The following is a 21,304-nucleotide window of genomic DNA, read 5'->3' as shown; positions in this document are numbered from 1 at the left end:
CAGTTGACATGTTTTTCGATCGTATTTTTACGTACTTTTGATTTTTAAATTGCAACTTTTTTTATTTATATTGATAAAATTGTGATTTTTGTGATTTTTAAAAAAAAAATTATTTAACATTTACATTTTTTAATTGCAGCATTATCAATATTAAATATTTTTAAAAAGTATCACCTGAATATATTTTAGATTTTTTTTGTCTAGTATTAACCTTAAACGTCTTATATTGCTGCTTGTTAATTTTATGACTTTTATTATTTATTCTGTTTTTGCGATGAGAGGATACTTGTGACTGTGTAAAAGAACATCTCGCACAACACTCTGAAACACAGTGCGTATATATTTAATTAAATCACAGCCTTTGCTATTTGTTAATTGAACTGAGCCATGTTGCGATTTCTGTGTTATTTTGATTAATTGTGCAGCCCTATGGACCAGAATATCATAAAGACTTGGAACGTAGCAAGCGTAGCTTAGCAACTCCCTAGCAACCACCATATCAACGTGGCATGCTATCTTTTTGCATCATTTTCTTTGGAAACTGTAAAAATCTTTCCTGTATCAGGTGTTGAAGAGAGCACAAGTTGTTTCTCTCAATCAGAATGGTTAAGAAAGCACACATCTCCTTACAAACCTGACACAGATATGAAACCTTAAGTGCTAAGTTCTGATTGTAGTCAGAGGTGAACTGAAAAACTCTGGATGAAACCGCTGTAGAAAAAGACCCGCAGGTATAGATGCGACAGCGAAATTGTGAAATGGAGAAAGCGAGAAAGAAAGGAGGAGAGTGAGAACGTTTTTCCGGTAGCTTGCACTGATCTGTGGGCCCCAGTCTTTGCCCAGTGTTTGGTTAAATTATGTGGAACTCATTTGACGGCTGCAGAAGTGGCTGTATTCGCAGTGTCAGGTATCGACTGGTATAATTATGCAATTATGAAGCTTTATCCTGCCTCTCTCTCTCACAGAGCGAGCTCTTAGTGTTTCAATTAGATGTTTTTTCTCTCTTTTGCTCCCTGATTTTCTTCTTTTTCTGCCCATCCTCCATTTCTTGGTTACAATGAAGATTCAAACGGAGTCTGCCTATAAAATAAGCAGGTTGTGTTTTTGTCACCTGGTTTAGAGTATTTTGTCTGGGCGTGTAGTCTCTAGTTTATAGAGAGTGAATGTTTCCTGTGTTTTTAGAAGATTCTTAGAACGTTCTGAGCATCCATAGGTGAGCAGGGCAGGCATACATTTCCAAAGAAGACTGGAAGATGCCAAGAGTATGTCATGGTTTCCACAAAAATATTAAGCAGCAACTGTTTTCCACACTGATAAAAAATAAGAAATTTTTCTTAAGCACCAGATCAGTGCATTTGAATGGTTTCTGTATGAACATGTGGATTGAATAAAGGCTGCTGAAAACAGGACCTGTGATTTCTGCAGTGTGGAAAACGCGGACGGTCATAAATCAGGAATCAGGTCATAAAATCTGAATTTTCTGTATAACGTGGAATTTACCAAATTTTGGGTGAATAAATCAAAAATGAGTCGGTACACTTAAATGCAAACGTGAAATTGACTAATGTCTGCGACTAATAAACCACAAATATACTATCTAAATATGAATCCTGCATATTCTGTGTCTCTCTGTGTGAATGAATTGCGCAGATGCGCGGTTTGGTTTACTACACACATACTGAAGCGCGTGTGATGCTTGCGGTGTTTTCAGCCTTTGCTGCCTCAATATGTGAAGGCATGATCACAAACAATCACTAGAACAGCTCTGAGAGTCACTCCATAAGCATTTTACAATTTATTTTGAGAGAAACTATCGTCATATATATATACAAACAAAGGTTTTCACAGCAGCCCATCAAAATAAAGGTTTGGTTTAAATTGAAGAAACGGTGACAGAAATATATTATTTAATGTAGTAATAGTACTGCTACTAATAATACAATTTTTATTAAACCATCATTTTTAAGGAATGTTTACCAGAACAATTATTTACCAGAATTGATTTACCAGAAAAATGTAAATGCATAACACAGTAAAAAAGTAAATTATAATAATAATAAAAAATTTATAAAATCAATTTATTAGAGATGCTTTTGATTACTAAAATTTAATGAAACCATTAAAATGGAATCCAAAAGTAATGGTGAACAGAATTTGTTTAAAGAAAAGTAAAACCGAATTTGAAAAATGAAATTTCCTAGGGCCTTAAATTTTTATTTATTTATTTTTTATTATTATTATTTTTTTGTTAAACTTTTAATAAATTGCTGTTAAATTGTGTAAGTTTCAGAATTTCAATTAATTAGACATGCTTTTTGAATAATGGAATTTCATTTAACCATTAAAACCTAAAAAATGGAATCCAGAAAAATTAAAATGGGAAAAACGGAATTTGGGGGGAAAAATAAAACTGATTTCATAGGGCCCTATGAAAATGCAGCTTTGATATCATGAGAATAAATTCCATTTTGAAATGTATTAAAACATAACATAGTTATTGGTGAGCCTTGGTCAAGTCAAGTCATCTTTATTTATGTAGCGCTTTTAACAATACAGATTGTGTCAAAGCACTTAACAGTATCAAATTGGAGGACAGAGTGTCAGTAATGTATAATGATAAGATTAAACACTCAATGTTCTCAATTTTCAGTTAAAGGCATTAACTTGGTGAGCCCAAGAGGCCGATATATGTTAAAAGTCTTATTTTAGGATTTATATGGATCAGCCTAATTCAGGGAAAGTGTATCAGTACACCCCTATTTAATGTGCTTGTGAATAGTGTGTTTCTGGCCTACATTTTATGGTGTGCATTAGGGTTGTGCCGATAGACGATTGTATTGTGTATCGACGATAGTCAGAGATATTGCCTGTGGATGATGCCTTTGACGATAGCAAGACTATTATTATTATTATTATTATCAGGCTAGTAATACTGTCTAATTAATATTAGGGCTTATTTGTTGCATTATATTTATTTTTCTGCGTTTTTGCAGTGTTGCGCATTATTATAACCAATCACGATTATGCTGAGTTTATGAATGCAATGGCCAATTAGAGGCGTTCAGATGAGCCACCGCTGGAACAGCGAAGTTCTGTTGTTAAGTGCGCGCTGACTGAATTCTGACTCGTGAGTTCTCTCATAAACAACAAAGTGCAGATGTATGTGCGATGTAAGTATAAGACATTTATTCATCATAGAGTGTAGATTCACTGATTATAACGGGAGTGTTTTTAAAGTGCATAAACTCGCACTAGGCCGAGCTTGTGATGATGTTCTTTGGTAATGTAATGTTCTTTGTTTGTTTTCTGTAGCTACTTTCTGAATAACTGAGGAAATGTAAGCATTATAATTAGTAACTTACGGTGTTTCTATTAGTTTGTCATCGTTAAATACAAATTCATTCATATTAGAAACATTAGGCTGCTTTTAGCCTTATGCTGGAGTTGGTTCACTTTCCGGCAATGAAACTAATTAAATAAATTAGCACGATAATGTCGTGTATCGGCGATCTCACAGGCTGACGATATGAAAATTGAGCATATGGCCCAACACTAGTATGCATTGACGCTAATGCCATCTCTTTCACTGCCACTCTGTTTTTATTCTTCTGCCCAAGGAAGAGATTAAAAGACTTCAGAAGTCTGCATGTATGCAAGCCCAATGCCTCTTTGAGGGCCACTAATTTAGAATGAAAGAATGTGGGTCAGCAAACAGGTGAAATGGCAAAAAGTCTCCATCACTCCCTTTTTCATAAAATCAGACCACTGTACATAGGACAAAGTCTCTAATGGCCATCCCTGCTGAATTTTTTGTTTGAAAACAATGACATACTTGTGTGTTTTTCAGTTGGCTTGTGTGTGTGTTCCTGTAGTTGCAGTCTTTTGCTAAGCCCATGGGAACTGAACTGTTGGTTTAGTCTTGGGCCTCCAGAGGCACAAAAGATCTGTTAAGGCAAACAGAGGGGTGATAACACCAGCGCTCCCTTCAAAATGAAAGCCAAACAGCTCACATATGTTCAGATTCAATTACACACTCTGGGTTTCCCTTAGCCCCTGGGCTTACTGCTAATTACTCAAATAACATCCGCACAAAACGCCACCCAGATGAGATTAATTGAGAAATTAAAACAAGCCGTTGATTCCGATAATGCTGTGAGGTCTGAACAATAACCCATGTTGGCCGAACAGGTTTGACAGCACAGGTGGGATGACAAGACTCATCGCTGGATTCAGCAGGAGCGATAAGCTGACCAGCTTATCCACAGATGCTTGTAGATCAGGCAATAGAGACAAATGAAACCAGTTTACCTTTATGTGCCATATTTCAGAGTGAAACTTGAGCAAACTTGATTATATCCCTCAGGAATTAATTGTAGCATAAATCTGGCATTTCATACCAGAACTAAGTCAAACCTTTAAATGAGTTTGCAAAAAAATAAATTAAAATAAAAAAATCATTGCTATTAATTAACATTGCTCAATATTCTGTGCGATCTAAAAAGGAAAAGTTGTGGAAAAGCTGTGAAGTTAGTTATTTGAATTAACACCTGGAATATGTAATTAAGTAGAGTCATGGTGATCATGCGGGTCGTACAGGTTCAAACCTTGCTTGCAACATTTTCTTGATCCAGTTCCACCCTCTTCTCCATATAATTTCCTGTCATTTCTCTAATATCCTTGTAAATAAAGGAGGTGATAGATGAAAAAATAATAAAATCTGGATTTAAAGACTGACAACTTCAGGAAATAAAAAACAGCCTTTAAAAGTGTTGTTGATTTTAAAAATATATTTGAAATAAGTGCTCATGATTATAGTGCTCACCAGGGTTGCAGTTATTTGATCAAAAACACAGTACAACTTTACAAACAGTAATATTGTTAAAGTTTTAAACACTTTTTTTCCCATTTTAATATCTTTTAAAATGTAATTTATTCTTCTTCAAAGCTGATTTTCAGCAACATTTACTCTAGTCTTTAGTGTCCCATGGTCTGTCAAAAATCATTCTAATATGCTGGTGCTTAAGAAACATTTCTTATGATTATCAGCATCTTATGAAACAGTTGTACTGCTTAATCATTTTCTGGAAACTGTTTTTATTTTTATTTTCTCTCTCTCTCTCTCTCTCTAGGATTCTTTGAACAGAAAATTCAAAAGAGCAGCATTTATGTTAAATAGAATTCTTTGTAACATTATAAATGTCTTTAATGTGTTCTCTCTGAATAAAAGTGTTATTTCAACACACACACACACACACAAAACTTTTGAACGGTAATGAAGTTTTAGTTTTATACCAAATATTGCATCTTTTCATCTAATATTGCATCTATTTTAGCGTATTTCACCAGGCCCTATTTTCCTGTCTCTATTTCCATCTCCCCCTTTCTCTCTCTTTTTCAGCCTTCTCCAGTCTATAGTAGGGTAGGTGGTGGTAATGCTTCAGGGACAGGTGCTCCTCTGATACTAGGGGTTTATTTAGTGCTCCATCATTAGCAGGGCATTACCCACATTACCCCCTGGCCCCCGCTGTAATAACAGGGGCAGGAAAGGCAGTGTCAGCAGGGGGCAGCTGCATCTGCTGCAGGCTGAGGCCTCACACGGCCCCACCACAGGCAAAAGCACCAGCGACCCGTCTCCTGGGGGCCGCAGCCATGTAGGGACACGTGCATCACTGTCGATCAGCTTTTTGAATCGTTTTTTTTTCTCTCCATCTACACAGGGTTGGCTGCTGTGTGAGGATCAGGCCTGTCAGAACCGAACCCGCCGGCTACCCATCGCGTTCTCGAGGTCCGGACCCATCTGTCCAGCCTGTCTCAGATCCACGCTGAGGCCTGAGGTATTGCACACTTTTTTTGTATACAGAAACAGTCACTTTGTCCAGATGGTGGTGCTGTGGAGCCTGTGAAAGTTCTCCATGCCTCGGCCCAGGCCTTTTATTCCTTGTCCGTGCAGTTTTTTTTCCCATCAGTCACCCATGTTTCTACCCATTATATATTACCGGGCCTGTCTGACCCGTATGACACAATGTGGGTTTGCTTCCTGCCTTAACAAGCTTCTTCTGATAAGAACCGGGCTCCAGTTGGATTTGGCCTTGGACTCACTGCTTGAAAACCTGTATGTGGGGTGTTTCACTCTTACTTCATCCTGTGATCACATCTTCAACCTGGTTTAGAGACGTCCCTTCCAAAAATTAGTGTCCGTCTTTGTCCCTGTCTGTCGTCTTTATCATTTTCGTCCAGTACCAACACATCCCCCCCCCATCAATTCCTTCTTCCTCCTCGTGCTTTATTTCTGCGTCTAGTTCTGTGGCGACAGGTTGAAACCCAAAAGGACAATTTCTCTTGTCACCATAGCCACTTAGCTGTCCTCCGCTCTGCCTGGTGAGATGGCAGTTTAAACTGCCGGCTGAATAAAACATTAACTTCCTCACCCCTTCTACCGTCCCTCTGTCGTTCTGGGCTTTACAGCTCGGCTGACAGCAATGCGTCTCCTCTGGTGTCTCCACGGACACAGAGACATTGACTACCATTGTATCCAGATTAAATGGAAGCGTAATAGGCACCCTTGGCTGATTGGCCGGTAATTTGAAGGAGTTGTACACAGGTGCAATTTGTAATATTTTCAGTAAATTAAATTTTTTCCCTCTCTCTCCCTCGTTTTCTTTCTCTGGAGCTCTCTCTCTCTCTCTCTCTGTCTTTCTTTTTCAGCTGCTTTCCCTCGCTCGTAGATCTCTCCAACCACCCCCACCCGCTGTCTCTCTCTCTCTCTCCCTCTCCATTTTATTGATGTACGTTCAGGCACCCATTAGGGCTTCCTTTTTTTCCCTCTAGTGGAAATTGCAGCATGTTAATTTTCACACAAATTACAGCAATAGCAGGTATCTCTATTTGATACATTATAACAGGAGCAATCAGGGATAATTGAGTGCCTTTCAGATGGTAACCGGCGCATTCACTTCAATTCAAAGCCAGTCCATTTATCGTCTAATCGCTCTTTAAACACTGAATTTCTGGGAACAAAAATTCTTGTCATAATTTTGCTTAAGTGTATTTGGAAATCACAGTCCTTTGAGCAAGGATAATTGAAATCAAATCCCTTTCACGGGAGCTGACATTTCTACATTTCCCCCCAATTGAAATTAATTTCAAAAATTGAGCATGAATATCTTCAAATAGCAGGCAATTATACCTTTCAATGGGGAGAAATTATGTGCACAAAAAGTGGAGACATCAACTGGCGCTTCAGTTAAATGTCTTTGTTTCCCACTGTGTTTGCCTTGTAAAGATTTACATATATTGACTCGTTATGAAACCTTGTGATGCCGATCGCCTTCCTTTTCCAGCTCAGCCCGATAAAATTAACTCAGATTGGAAGGTTTTTAAAAAAAAAAAATTTTTTAAGCCTCATTAAAACTGTTTGGAGATTTTTTTTTTTTTTTTTTCTTCACGTCCTCTCTTTTGCAGCTGCACAGATCTATGCGAATTGAAAGAGTAGCCATTTTCTCTGCTGCTTGGCTCAAAGAGGATATTATACATCCTTTACATATAAGCACCATGACCGCAAGGAGTCATTAAACAATCCGCATCGTAAGTTTGGCCAGTGATCATTTTAAGCATAGCTTAGCTATGCTTTAAGCATAGCTACTTTATTTTTACACCCCTTTGGTCGTAGTATAAGGCCTCACGCTTGACACTTTCTCTTTTCCCCTCCATCCAGCTCTTCCGGCAGGCTGCATTTGGGCTGTACCAAAGGTTCGGTGGTACGGCACTGGCTGCCACGTCTCTATCAATGAAGGGGAGATGAGGCGGGGGTCTCAGGAGAGAGGCAATTTCACAGCTGGTTTGCTCCTCAGTCACTCGGGCCGAAAATGCTGCAGATTTGTGGAGAAAATTGAAATGGTGTCAGTACAGGAACAAAGCATTGAGCCGAGCAAAGCTGCATAAGGGAGGGGCCTCTGTTTGCGGGGTGGGGGGGTTTAAATTCAATAACGTTTGACGGTGCCTTGGTCACACCCCTTTTGACACCTGTCAGCACAGCTGTGAAGCTCGTCCTGGCCCTGCCTCTCGTGTCCGTCCACTTATTTCTTGGACTGCGTTTTTAGTTCACGATCTCCTTCGCGCGCACATGGCGACCTGGCGCTGATTATAGGAGCTCCATTATGGCCGCATTGCTGAATCGACAGGCACGGCTGTTGACCAGCCAGTGCATTATGGGTCAACAGCTGCTGGGCTCATCGGAAGCTGTAGAGGGCAATTAAAAGCCGTTGTGCTGAGGAGAGAGCCCTTGCTAAACTCCTCCGGCACCCACATCGCTCTGATTCTATGGTGACACAGAAAGACTGTGACCCAATAACAGCAATTAACATAAAAGTATAATGGCTAATCAAATTGACAGCAACAGTTGTTCATCAGATCCACACACGCTGCCTTATCAAAACAAACTATTATGAAAGAGGTAATTTCAGAGCTGAACGTCTCTCTCTCTCTTTTTCTTTCCCACCCCATTCTCTTTTATTCTCTCGCTCGACCTGCGCGCCTCTGGCAGTTAGACACATGGCTAACGGTAATTACAGCCGAATTTACAAACCAAACACCGTTTCCTGCTTTTGTCAGGAGAGAAGGTGGGGAGTACACTGGCTGTTTTCGGCCAATCAGACAGTTTCACAGGTTCTGTGACTCCAAACTCGGGGTTTGACTGAACGCGTGTGTTTGTCTTTGTCTGTGACAGTGGAGAATATATGACAAACACTACCTGTCTCCGCAGCTGTAATTAACACAGGTGATTCTCCAGCTTTCCCTGATTGAGCCGCACCAATCTCATTACGCTTCAGCCTTTCATTTTCTCTGGGACAATAACACGTAGTACTAAACTGCATCGCTATGATTTTAGCTAATTGGTTTTTTCCCTTTTCTTTTTTTAGTTATATTGAATATGCAAAGGAATAATCAGCAACCACAGTGTCACTAAAGAATTGGTAAAGAGCTTTGAATGTTAAAGTAATAGTTTTACTTTTTATAATGAGCAGGTCTTAAATTTTTCTTGGAGAAGTCTACCACTGATACAATACAGTGTTTTTAAAACTGTGCCAAAGGGCCCTCAGCACTAGTTTTTTTTGTTGTTGTTTTACCAAAATAGTTATTTTTTTATTTTAGTTTTTTGTTGGTGAAAACTGCAATCGAAAACATACCCTATCTTTTATAATATGAATGTTTATTTGAAACATTTACAAAACAATTTTTTCTTTTCTTAATTTGATTTAAATTTTCAAAAAACTGAAGCAAAAATAAACCACAACAAACATACAAACAATGAACAGATACCGTCACCACCACTTACCATATAGAAATATTTACAGTACAGTTTTACAAAAATGTACATTTTGCAACCATTAACCAAGTTTGTAATGTTCAATACAGTGTAAATTGTAATATTATGTGATTTTGATGGGATTGCTGGGTGGAAGGCCATGTAAAGCCTTAAAAACTGGATAACTTCAATGTAAAATCAGCCAAAAACCATTGTCTTTCTCTTCTTGGAGAATCATTTTTGTATTAATCAAACATTATTATTTTATTGTGGCTGGTTTGCATGGGTGTACTGAATTTAGTCTGTTCTCCCAGTATTCTTACACTTATTTTATTGAAGCATTGGTTTGGTTTGTGATTCCTTTCACATCAGTGCAATGGAATTTGTACTTGTTGGAAGTCCACAAGAAATCAGTCAAAAGCCAGAGTAAATGGCTCAATGCAGTTAAATGTTAAATTCCGTATGTTATACCTGTAATGGTGATGCCAAGCATTTGGTTTTACTAAGCATTTTATCTGGAACCAATAGGTGAAAGCTATTGATTTTGGCCTTTATTTAGCCTGGTTCTTGGACCAACTTCAGACAAATGATGTTAACCTGTCTTTTTTACCTTGTTTTGTTCCCTAGAAGCATAACCTGGGAGTTTTGTGTATGTCTCATCACCCTATAAGTTGTAATATTTGGTCTAATCTGTTTTCTTTTTTGTTTTTTTTATTGTAGTATTCAGAGAAAGCCCTCTACAACCAACTGTGCTTCTACAGATTCATCTTTGACTGGGAATACGCCTTCAAAAAGGTCCTGTCGACAGAGGATAGACGTAAGACTTTTATCACTAATTATCTTGGAAATTTGCTCACAAACATAGCCCATAAACTCTCGTCCAGCACTTTTTTCCGACTCTGCGCACACTTACGCACACACACCTCACAGCGGCTGGAGGCGGCCACTAGGTTGGGTTAAGAATCCTCAGCTCCTCGAGTCGACAGCCGTAATTCAGGCGACGGATTCAATCACGGAACGGCGCGGTGCGGAATGCAAAGCGGTCCAATCAGTTGGAAGGAAGAGGGGAGTGAGTGAGAGAGAGCCTCCTCTCATCCCGTAGGCCCTCGGTAATAGCGCTGGCTATGTTGATTGAAAACAGTTTTTAGATTTTGGAAAATGATAGGGCGAGTAATTGGAGAGAAGGCTAAAGGATAGCCCTTCATAAATAATGGGACATGGAGCATATGTTTTCAGCGGGTCGTTGGAGGATCCAGACCGCTCACGGCCACCGCTAGCCGAGCCGTGGCTACTTACCCACAATCCTTTTTGATTGATGTCACTTGATTAAAAAGGACCTCTTTGAATAGACTTATACATTTATTTATTTATTTTTACATGTGCCGATGAGGTTCCGAGCTGGGCGCGAGAGCCGTAGATAAATATAATGTGTAATCAATAGATGACCACTCAGAATGTGGAGCAGGCCGAGGAGAGTGTATCGGGGGGCGGGGGCCTAACATGATTATAGACTTGGCTTCTCCGGGGAATTTTATTTCTTTACTTTTTCCCGACTGTTGTTTCTGCGAGTAATTGTGGCCAATCTGCGGCATTCTGTCAGCCACACTGCCCATCACTGCAGCCGGGGCTCTAATTCCTGAAGGAGTGATTTTAACCCTCTAGCCCTGATTTTTCACCAGGCGGAACGAGGGGTGACGTTACTCCTCCTGTCGTCCTCCTCCTTTTTTTTTTTTTTTTCTTCGCAATTGTTCTCAGAAACCGACTTTTTCGCTTTCTAGTTGCATTTAGTGTCACGTGCATCTTTCGTTATCGCTGTGCCGTATATACATGTAGCTCCGGCACGTACACGTCTATGTTGTAGGATTATTAGAGGACATCACACATGGCTTTGAAGTATAGCCTTGGAACGGTTATCTCCCCTCTCACTATAATACTACACATTACTGTATTATAGACTGCAGGGTTTACAGGGGTCTAGGGGTGAAATTATAGGGCTGCATGGCTTGTACTTCCTTTTACCTGGTCCAGTTTTTTATTTTGACCCTGGGCTGTAACACTGCGTTATAGGGGTTCTGAATGTACTGTCTCGCACTGGGCACCTGTTCCATTACTGCATCCTTGTATTTATGTACTGCAGGTTTAGCTACGGCAGGTTAGGTGGCTAGTACATGATGAAGATACAGCAGTAATGTTGGTTTCGACCTGGAATTTGTAAAATACTAGCCAGCTGTGACTTTAAACACTTTTAATGGTTTCACCATTAAGACTTTCACATAAACCAGTCAGTGAAGAGCTAGTCTAAACGCCGATTATTTACGGTGGTCACGGGTTAGTAATGTTTACAGTCTGTTTTTATTGTTTTTATTTATATAATAAAAAATTATTCTGTGTATATGTATGTTTTTCAAGTTCCAAAGTTTAACCTTTGAGTAATATGACTAATGCAGTTTAATGCTGAATTTGTGTTTGTGTAATTTGTATTAGTTATTAGTTTTTAATATCAGTTCAAGTTTATTGTAGTTAAACTGAAGTGACTCTAATCAAAATTGAGAAATGTTGCCTTCTTTGTACTTTTTACTTTATTTCAGTTTATTTTAAAAAACCAAACAATTATGTGTGTATGTGTGTGTATGTATGTATGTATGTGTATGTAAAGTTATAGTTTCAGTGTAATAACACTGATGCATATTGACATTTATATGTAATCTTTTGGTGATCTCATCTATTTGCTCATACATGCGTAGATCAGTGAGACTAAAAGCAGGTTAGTAATGCCAGTCAAATCATGCGTGTCATTGGATGGTCAAATGGTAAAATAAAAATAATCATAACTTGACAATAAACCACACAAGGGCTTAGGTTATGTTTGTAGATTTTTCTAGAAGCTTGTTACGCTCCACCACCAAAGTGTTTTTTCTTCGATGCATTTGCACCGATTACAAGAGCGCTGTGAACAAAGGTAGAGGGTTGAGCTGTGGTCCGCCGCTGTTGACGGCGATGGAAACGCTCAGGAGCGATAGTGGAATAAAGTACAGTTCAGAAAACTTTTAGCTGCCCTCTTCCCACACACACATACATGCACGCCTTCTCGTAATTTACCAACCACCTCCCCCTCACACCATGAGACATTTAGTGTCGTATCTGCCAGATTTTCTGTCTGTCTCTGATGACGGAGGAATTGCTTTTAAAGTGGGCATTATGCCAGACCAGCAGCACAATAGAAAAACCAATCTTCCCCCTATTCTGTCTGCTCCGCTGTTATTGTGGAGCTTTAGATAACTGGAGACGTACATTGCTGGTAGATTGAGCAAGAGAGAGCCGTTTCTGCTGGACGCCGAGGCTGGAGGTTAGAAGTCTCCAGCTGTCTTCGGCCGTGGTCGCTGGAAGGCGTCTGAACAATGAATGAACCTTTTGGTTGGTCTGGCAAGTTAAGCCCGGAGAGGAGTTAAAATTACACGCTGCCTTGAAGAAGTTTGTTTGGACGGGCTGCAGTATGTCGTCTTGGCCAGGGGTGGTGCTGTGGTTTGGTTCTGCTGGGATGCATTGCAGGGCTGTGATGGAAGGAGGGCCGTGGTGAATTCATCCCTCTCTGTTGCTTGATGGTGAAATTGCTGGTCAGTGCTTTATCCATTTGCAGTCTTTTCCTCACTAGATTACCTGATTCCTTCAGAGAGAAAAGACTGATGGAAATTGGCCTCCCAACCCCCCTTCACACAAATACACACTCACACACACTCACTCACTCACACGCACATGCACACAGAGAGTAAGGTAAAGGAAAGAAAATGCCTTCGCTCAAGTATCTATATCCAAGGAAATCACTGTCTGTAACCTGTCCTCTCACCTCAACTCACAATGCCAGATTCAAACCACTTAACATGCTCTAAAGCCTGATCCAGTTGATTTTCATCTCTGTAATGTTTAAAGTTGGGTTCTCGTTAATCTCAGTTATTGTTGCTTTACTTTATAGTTAATGCAATTAATCTCAAATTTTGTTATTTATACTTTTTTTCGCTTTCGAAATGCAGCTTTAGTTTTTTTTTTTATATATCTTTTAATACATTTTAAATTGAATATACATATGTAGTATATATATTATATATGTAATATACTAGGGTATCGCGAATAGCAAAACTGTCTCTATATCATCGTGGTCACATGACCGTATAAAACGATAGGTCTTCCGGGCAAAAAGTGTCGTTTCTTAAGTATATTTAAACTTCTTGTTCTAACGAAATAAAACCGAAAGCACAACATGGCTTAAACCCTTCTTCAAGTCTGTTTTCGCTGTGCATTTCAAAGTGAATCTCCGCTGTTTTCTGCACCTCAGAACGGCTCAGTTCACAGTGAATTCAGTGAACTCGTTATTGCATGTGCTGTGAGTTTAGCATGCGTTTGGGAATGCAGCGGCCACCAGTTATGCTTTTTCACAGCAGAAGATTACAGCATTTCACTAGATTTGTATTGAGTTCCGTTTTTGTAAGCCTGTTTTCACTGAAGCTGGAGTTTTCCTTCAAAATAAAAGCTCTACTGCCGGTTCTGTCCAAAAAAAAAAGCTTAAAAGTGCAGTATGAATTGCTGACAGCTAGCGGTTTAAATTGATAACGTTACTGCAGTCCATATTTAAAATATCTCTTTCAAGTGTAGAAATTAGGAAAATATTATAATTTCCCTACTCTAATGTAAAGCAAAAATAATATACAGATGAATTATCCATTTTCATTTATTTTATAGTGCAATTGATTTACAATATATGGCTATTACTGTCATAATAATAACAACAATTTTATATTATTGTGATTCCTATTATATTTTAATTTGTTTGGTTTCCTCAAACACCAGTGTGAATGTATTTTAGACTGAGACAGTACCCTATACAACAACTAAAAAGAGGGTTGACTCCCCTTTAAAGTTCAGGTACAAGTCAATTCAGTGACTTTTTTTTTTTTTTCTGACTTAAAGGGATACTCCACCCCAAACTGAAAGTTTTGTCATTAATCACTTACCCCCATGTCGTTCCAAACCTGTAAAAGCTTCATTCGTCTTCAGAACACAATTTAATATATTTTAGATGAAAACCAGGAGGCTTGTGACTGCATAGTAAATTGCACTGTCAAGGTCCATAAAAGTATGAAAGATGTCATCAAAACAGTCCATCTGCCATCAGACGTGCAATCTGAATTTTATGACGCGACGAGAACACTTTTTGTGCACAAAAAAACAAAAAACAATATCGACTTTATTCAACTTTTTCTGCTCCTCCGTGACACTTCCTTGCAAGCGCATTCATGAGTTCACTAGCAGAGCACGACGCAAGCACACCTCAGATGACCCAGCACGGAGGAGCAGAAAAAGTTGAAAGCTTTTACGGGTTTGGAACGACATGGGGGGTAAGTGATTAATGACAATACTTTCATTTTGGGGTGGAGTAACCCTTTAAGTTTTCTTAGTTAAGAACATGGGTCGGTGCTTTTAAAAACTCTTTTGAACTCTCAAAGTGAATTAGATATAATAATTGAACTTTAAAATGTACAAAACTTTGTTTTGTTTTTTTGAAGTCTTCATTTGTCCTTTTTTTTTTTTTTTAAATAACGCAAAAAATATTGTACTGTGGACTTCATATTGAGGTATTATAGTACCGTGAGATTTTGATGATATTACATCCCTATAAAATACTATTACATATATCTACATAAAATAATATTTTTTTATACTGTAATTTCCATCTGTTTTATATTTTTATAGTACATGTAGTCTTTGAATTGATTTGTATATTTCTAACACTTAGTTTTTAATTTTTTAATAATATATAATATTAAATAAATGTTTATGGTATGTTTGCTTATAGATATATTCTATACCTATGTTTTAAATATATAATAATATTATTAAAGGAGCATTGATGGTATGTTTGCTTGTAGATATTGTATACTTATTGAACTGCTAATGACATTTTTTAACATCCCATCCAGATTTGAATTAAGGTTGCTGTTATGAACGTTTTGTCCCTTTTTTACCCAAAATTAATATTTTTGTGTGTACTGAGCAGAATTTGTGCTTCTGTTTATATTCAGAATAGCCATTTAGAAATCTGACCAAACAAAATGCAATATCAAATTTGACATGCCAACCAGTTAATAAATGTTTTTTATGATTTTTATTCAATTACGACATTAAATGCATTACATTTTAAGGGACCTCTATACCTCACTTTTTGGGCAAATTGTACCGTAACGTACATCTACTAGACCCACTGTAGTCTCTAAAAAGTCCCGTTTGACTCCCATGATCCTCCTGTCCAACCTCCTTCGCCAACGTTCTCAGCGGCTCCATGAGCGCATTATATCGCGCACACGCATTGTGTCTGCACGCAGCATGCGTGGGGTGCTTTTTCTTTGTGTATATCGGCGCATACGCGTGCGAGAAATGAGAGACATTTAGATGCAGACTCCGAGTCTGATCTACATGTAAACCACAGTCCTCCGCCTGATTGCAGCTACTGAGTTAAATGTGGAGGCAATTTCATGCACGGCAGGAGTCCTTCCATAATAAAACAGTTTTTTCTGCAGTTTCGAAAAAATTAGATATCCCATATCAATGACTTCCAAATCATGTTGAACTCTGATTTCATTCTTTTCATGAAGAGCAATTCATTACGTATTTTAGGCAAGCCCTTTTGCTCCCTCCGTTCCATTTCCTCCTCTCTCTCCCGCTCTCTCTCCTGCTCTCCGCATCCGTCGCTCTCTGTATCTCTTGCTCTTTCTAATTCGCTCTCCCTCTCTGCCTTGTCTCCTCTTAAGTGTGGGCAGTGTGATTATGTTCAGGCAGTAATGTAATTTCACTGCATTGATAAAATAGAAATTGTCCTTTATCTGTGTACTGATAGTGCTCAATTTGCAGGCGAGCTCCTCGGCAACCTCTTCAGGGCACGACGCGCGTGCCCTCCCCCAGCCCTCCTCCCCCACGCTCTGCCTGCCTTGAGCTGCTGGAAATCCGCGGGTGCGATTGTCAAATCAATTATTCATTCTGTGCAATTACACTCGCACAAAGAACTTTTCTCTGCTCGGAATGATGATTAAATTAAAAGCTATTCCAGCTGCCTGATAACATCTAATAGAATATTCATAAGCAGCCCAAATGGAATGTATGATCCCCATTAACTTCATCATGCTCACTTAATTACATGCTTGTTATTGTATTTACACCTTGTTAGAGCACATGGAAGCTGATACACTCTCTCTCTCCGGACTGTCTTCGCCGTCCTCTGTCGCACCCGCCTTCTCTTTTTTCGTCTGTTCTTTCGCTTCCGTATTCCTCTTTCTTCTGCTGTCTGCTCCACTCTTTTTCTCACGTCATCCCTCACTATCTCTTCACATCTTTTCTCCCTCTTAAAAATGCTATTTATTTTAAACGCGACCCCTGCCGGGCCGGGATGGAACGCGAGGTCTCTGACAACCTCTGTGGCTTTTAGGTTTCTTTTATACATTCTGCACACAGTGATTAAGGGAAAAGAATGAAGAAGAGGAGAGGAGAAAGAGGGAAAGAGAAAAAAATTATTTTCTCCCACCTTTCAAAAATGATGACATGATTGCTTTCCCTTGATCATGCATCATCATCTTTCTTCAGCCCCCCTTTTTCTTTCTTTCCTCAGGTAAATAGTCCCCCTCTCCCTATTCCATGTGCCAGCATTCTGTTTTCTTTCACGTCTCTTTCTTCTTCTAGAGGTAAAAATGTGTGCACGATAATGGTAAGCGGCTCTGCAGATGGTGCGTTTGGAATGCTATCCCCCTTTTTTGATGTTCGTGTTTGGCCACTTTCTACGATTGACCTTTCTTCCCCCATGGGGCAACGCTGCAACTCTGTTTCTACTACACCTGCTAATGGAGATGGACTGTGATTGAGTCCTAGACCACCAGTTGGGTGCTCGGCAACATTTAGGAGGCACAGATTCAGTCATCTTTCAAGCATAAAAAACGTTTTGTGTTAATAAAAGGTGCAGGGTCATTTTTTAGCCTGGGCATTTACATATTCTCAAGGTACATTCATGTAAATACTTGTCTTGGCTCTTTCTTCTCAAAGCAAAGACTTGCTTTTAACAAAAGTCTTTGGTTAAAGGCTTTTGATTCAGTCTGTAATTCTCATTCAGTCCTGCTAGCCTGCCGGTGACTCCTCTATCGTCTCTATGGTATTGAAGGCCCTCCTGATGGGATAAATGACCTTGGATATCGACCCGATTGCATGACCCCATGGCCCCCTGGCAGAAGAGTCTATTTAGCTTCTGCAGACGCCTAGCCCCTCTCTCCAGCGCTCTAGCCTCAAACTGCCTGGATTGCTGGTTCCTTATCGATTCTCAAAGACTTTCATTTGAAATGATACTTGATAGACCTCCTCAAGCACATGTCCGTGAGCATAGTTCGATATTATGACTGATATTTTTCTTTTCTTATCAGTTTTGACTCGTTATGGATCCACTCCAGCTCTGCCTGCTGCCACGCTCATGTTTTTTGTAGTAGCATGTAGGTGGAAGTATATAAAAATCTGATTAAAATATATTTGTAACCAAAATGTATGGTTGAGAAAATGTCACATGGTGACGTACTTTCAAAAAATACTGTTTCAATATATTTAGTTTAGTATAATCAAATCTTTTTGGTATACTAATTGTCCTTTTCAGTAGAGTTTTACTACTAAATTTGATATTAATATTTATTTATTTTAATTTTTTTTGGCCCCTTGTGCTTTCTAAAGACTGTTCTATAATATGCTAACTAGTCAAACTTTACCTCTGAACTCATAATAAAAAAAATTACTTTTTTAAGAAGCTTTTAACTTTTCATTATGACATTCAATAAATGAGAAAAATAAAATTTTGCATCTTACTACAGATTTTCACTTTCACTTTTCTATAGCAACTTAATCGTGGGTTACAGAGCAATATTCTCATCTTCAGTTATATTTATTATTAAATGCAAAGTAAATATTTTTCATAATATTTTAATGATTTAATTTTAATAGTTTGGCCTTAGCGTAATCACAATGTGTCAGTTATGTAATATTGTCTTTATAATATCATGCATTTTATTTATTTGTTTTTGTTACAGTGTAAATAGGTGTTTAAACATTGAAAATATATATCCTCCTTTATATTTAGGGAAAGGCAAGGGGATCTTAATGGCTTTAAAAAGTTTTAACAGTCTGGTGATTTCAACATATCGTCTCATTCTTTTTTCAGATACATTAAACCGAGAACACTGGAATATAGTCAAGGATGTGTACAAAATGCTGAAGGATGTAACAGACAAGGTCCTCTCCACAAGTGGATACTCTGAGGTCAACCTCGCCAAACTTTTCCAGGCCTTTACAGCTCTCAAGTATTGACCAACTGTCCTGAAGCGAACCTGGGTAATCAGATATGGTATAATATTTATGCCTTATCCTCCCACCAAGAGAAACCGTACAATGTTATGTTTTTATCTTTTAATTCCTGTCTGCTGTAAATACACCTTGTGATTCTGTAATCTATGCTATTTTCTAGCTCACTCGCTTTGCATTTGTAATCCCTGACAGCGTATTTGTGCCTGACGGCTTGGACGTGAATTAAGGTCAAAGGTGACGAGCTCACAGTCAATCTGCATGTAATCACCAAACCTTTCCATGTTTGAGCACCTGTCTCTCGCTCTAATCTGTGTTCTTGTGTCCCATCCCATTTAGCCTTTGTCCAGGTCTAATCGATGATGAATCTGTGGTAAAATGGCCATGATAAGGGGCTAAAGATGCTCTCAACACAAACCCAGCCCCCCACTCCCCCTGTTAGCACCACACACACTGGGTTTTTAGAGATAACAATCAGGGGTAATGACAGGCAAGTTCATGGGGGGCTTGTAGCGGTTTGAAGGGGTCTTAGTTCAGTAATGACTTCTCTACTACCCCCTTCATCTTTAACAGCACAGCAATTAGCCAATGATACAGAGGTAGCCAGTGATTTGTGGAGTTTCAAACGATTGAACTCGTGTTTGAAATGCTCTCAGCTGGTATGTTGCAAATTTATGAGATGGATTGCATCGTTGCGGCAGCTTGTGTTGCATGTTTTGAATGTTTATTGCTTATAAAAGTGTCTCAAGATTCTTAATTGTTTTTGATACCGAAACATCAATAAAAGTATTTCATAAAATGTTCACATTTCCCTTTTTCCCCCCTTTTTGATTATTTTATTTTACCATGCTGCAGGGAGTGATGACATTTACACATTTGAAGAGGGCGAGTTAACTTCTCCAAATGGAAGGCTCCATTTTCAAGACCTGGAAAATGGCAAGCCAAGAGTGTGTGAAAGCGAGGAGATTAGTCCACTTAAATCGAGTCGGTTTTAAGAATGTGGTGCTTCACTCGCTCATTCCATGTGTTTATAATGACAGTTAGACGATGTCTTAAACCATTTCATCAGATGTCAATTTCCATAAATGCCATGCTTGAAAAAAAAATCGCCTTAAACGGCTGCGACTAATGGCACCGACCTTGGAGAGTGCAGCAACACTTAAGAGCTACTTTCTGTCCGCAGCTTGACAGAAGGCATTTTGCGCGTTGTAGGCCTTTGCTGCTGATGTATTAAACACATATTGGCCTATATATACATTAAGCTTAATGTGTGCTCCGGAACGAAATTTAACAGATGCAGGTAGTTCCCGAATGTTATGTCGCACTTTTACGAGATTAAGTCATCGCATGATGTGGGGCTTTCAACAGGACATTCCTTTAACCGCGAACGCGCTTTTGTCGTGCCCTCGGAGGCTGTTTTCAAACTGGGCCACTCAATGCAGACGAGGCTTTGCATTAATTTACCCCACTAAGCTAATAAGAATGATTCGTTTTTGTTATGCTAAGCTTTATTGCCTGTCTTTTTGACCAGAATGGTGGTGTTGAGCAAAGCGGTGGACAAGGTTCTCTTTGATGAGGGAATTAGTGCCCTATTCTTTCTCTATTATTCATGGCATCGCGGAATATGTAAGTACCTGTGGGTGTCAAAAGGAAAGCCGGCCCTATTGCAAAGTGCTCCTCTTGTTTCTCTGAATAGCAGGCTATGAGATGATAAACCGCTTAATACACTGGACTAATTGGATGAGGGTAAAAGAGACGAAGGAATTAAGGCACACCAAAAGGGGACAGGGTTCCAGTGGCCCGCCATTCAGCCCTTTTCACCGTGATTTCTTACTCTACTGCTCCAATAGGAGACGAAAGGCTCATCAAAGCGCCTTTAGTGCTTTCACCTACCCCCGGTGTCTCGAGCTGTGTCGGGATGGAAAAGCGTGATTATTCGCTGGTTGTTGAAGCACAGCCCAGTGAGCTAAAATCAAGGGAATGCATGTGAAATTTTACCATGCATTTATGAACTCTCAATGTATACGTATTTTGATATTTCATGATGTTGAAGTGTTTCTTGGGAACATGTAAACAATGACTTTTAAAAGTTACCATTGACGCAAGAACAAAAATAAAATCCAGTATTTATTTTTTACAAAGATGCCAATTTGACAAAATTATTCTATCTCCTCTGTTTATTCTTTTATTTGGATTTTTTTTTTCTTCTAATTTTACTAAAGAGATGTAAGGTATCCACCCTGCTACCATCATAAGGATTATTAAAATGATGCACAATTCCATAAATAAAACATTTTCATAATGAATTCTTTAGGACAAGGGTTTGTCAGTATAAGATGATTTAAAAAAAAAAAAAATGGAATGCTGCTACCAAGAGTTTGTACAGTACTATATTTACAGATTAAAAACTTGATATTCGTAGAAACATTAATAAAGGCATTGTCATGACCTTGAGCACAAGACTAAAATAGCTATACAATTAACTTTTTTTTGAAGACTGATATATCTATATATGTATAATTTATTAACACTTAAAGCCATTTTTGTCTGATATAATGTTTAAATTTGGTTTTGAATTGCTTTTTGAAAATGAAACTCATTTTGCTGGAATGACTTGGTGCCTTTGAT

At 38.7% G+C, this 21,304-nt stretch overlaps 1 protein-coding gene across 2 annotated transcripts in view; it reads left to right on the top strand.

The window, feature by feature from the left end:
• pola1 (polymerase (DNA directed), alpha 1) overlaps positions 1 to 19,479 on the top strand; it is a 55,480-nt gene extending 36,001 nt beyond the window's left edge. For both annotated transcript variants that reach the window (XM_058765793.1, XM_058765792.1), the window contains exons 35-37: positions 5,718 to 5,834; positions 10,025 to 10,121; positions 18,537 to 19,479. In XM_058765793.1, coding sequence (XP_058621776.1) covers positions 5,718 to 5,834; positions 10,025 to 10,121; positions 18,537 to 18,682 — 360 coding nt within the window. In that variant the 3' untranslated portion in view covers positions 18,683 to 19,479. The remainder of the gene's footprint in view (positions 1 to 5,717; positions 5,835 to 10,024; positions 10,122 to 18,536) is intronic.
• The last annotated feature ends 1,825 nt before the right edge of the window (positions 19,480 to 21,304 follow it).

The sequence above is a fragment of the Onychostoma macrolepis genome, chromosome 24 (genome assembly GCF_012432095.1).
Source record: "Onychostoma macrolepis isolate SWU-2019 chromosome 24, ASM1243209v1, whole genome shotgun sequence".
Lineage (NCBI taxonomy): Eukaryota > Metazoa > Chordata > Actinopteri > Cypriniformes > Cyprinidae > Onychostoma > Onychostoma macrolepis.
The sequence above is the reverse complement of the archived record's forward strand: the minus strand, read 5'-3'. Positions and strand labels throughout refer to the sequence as shown.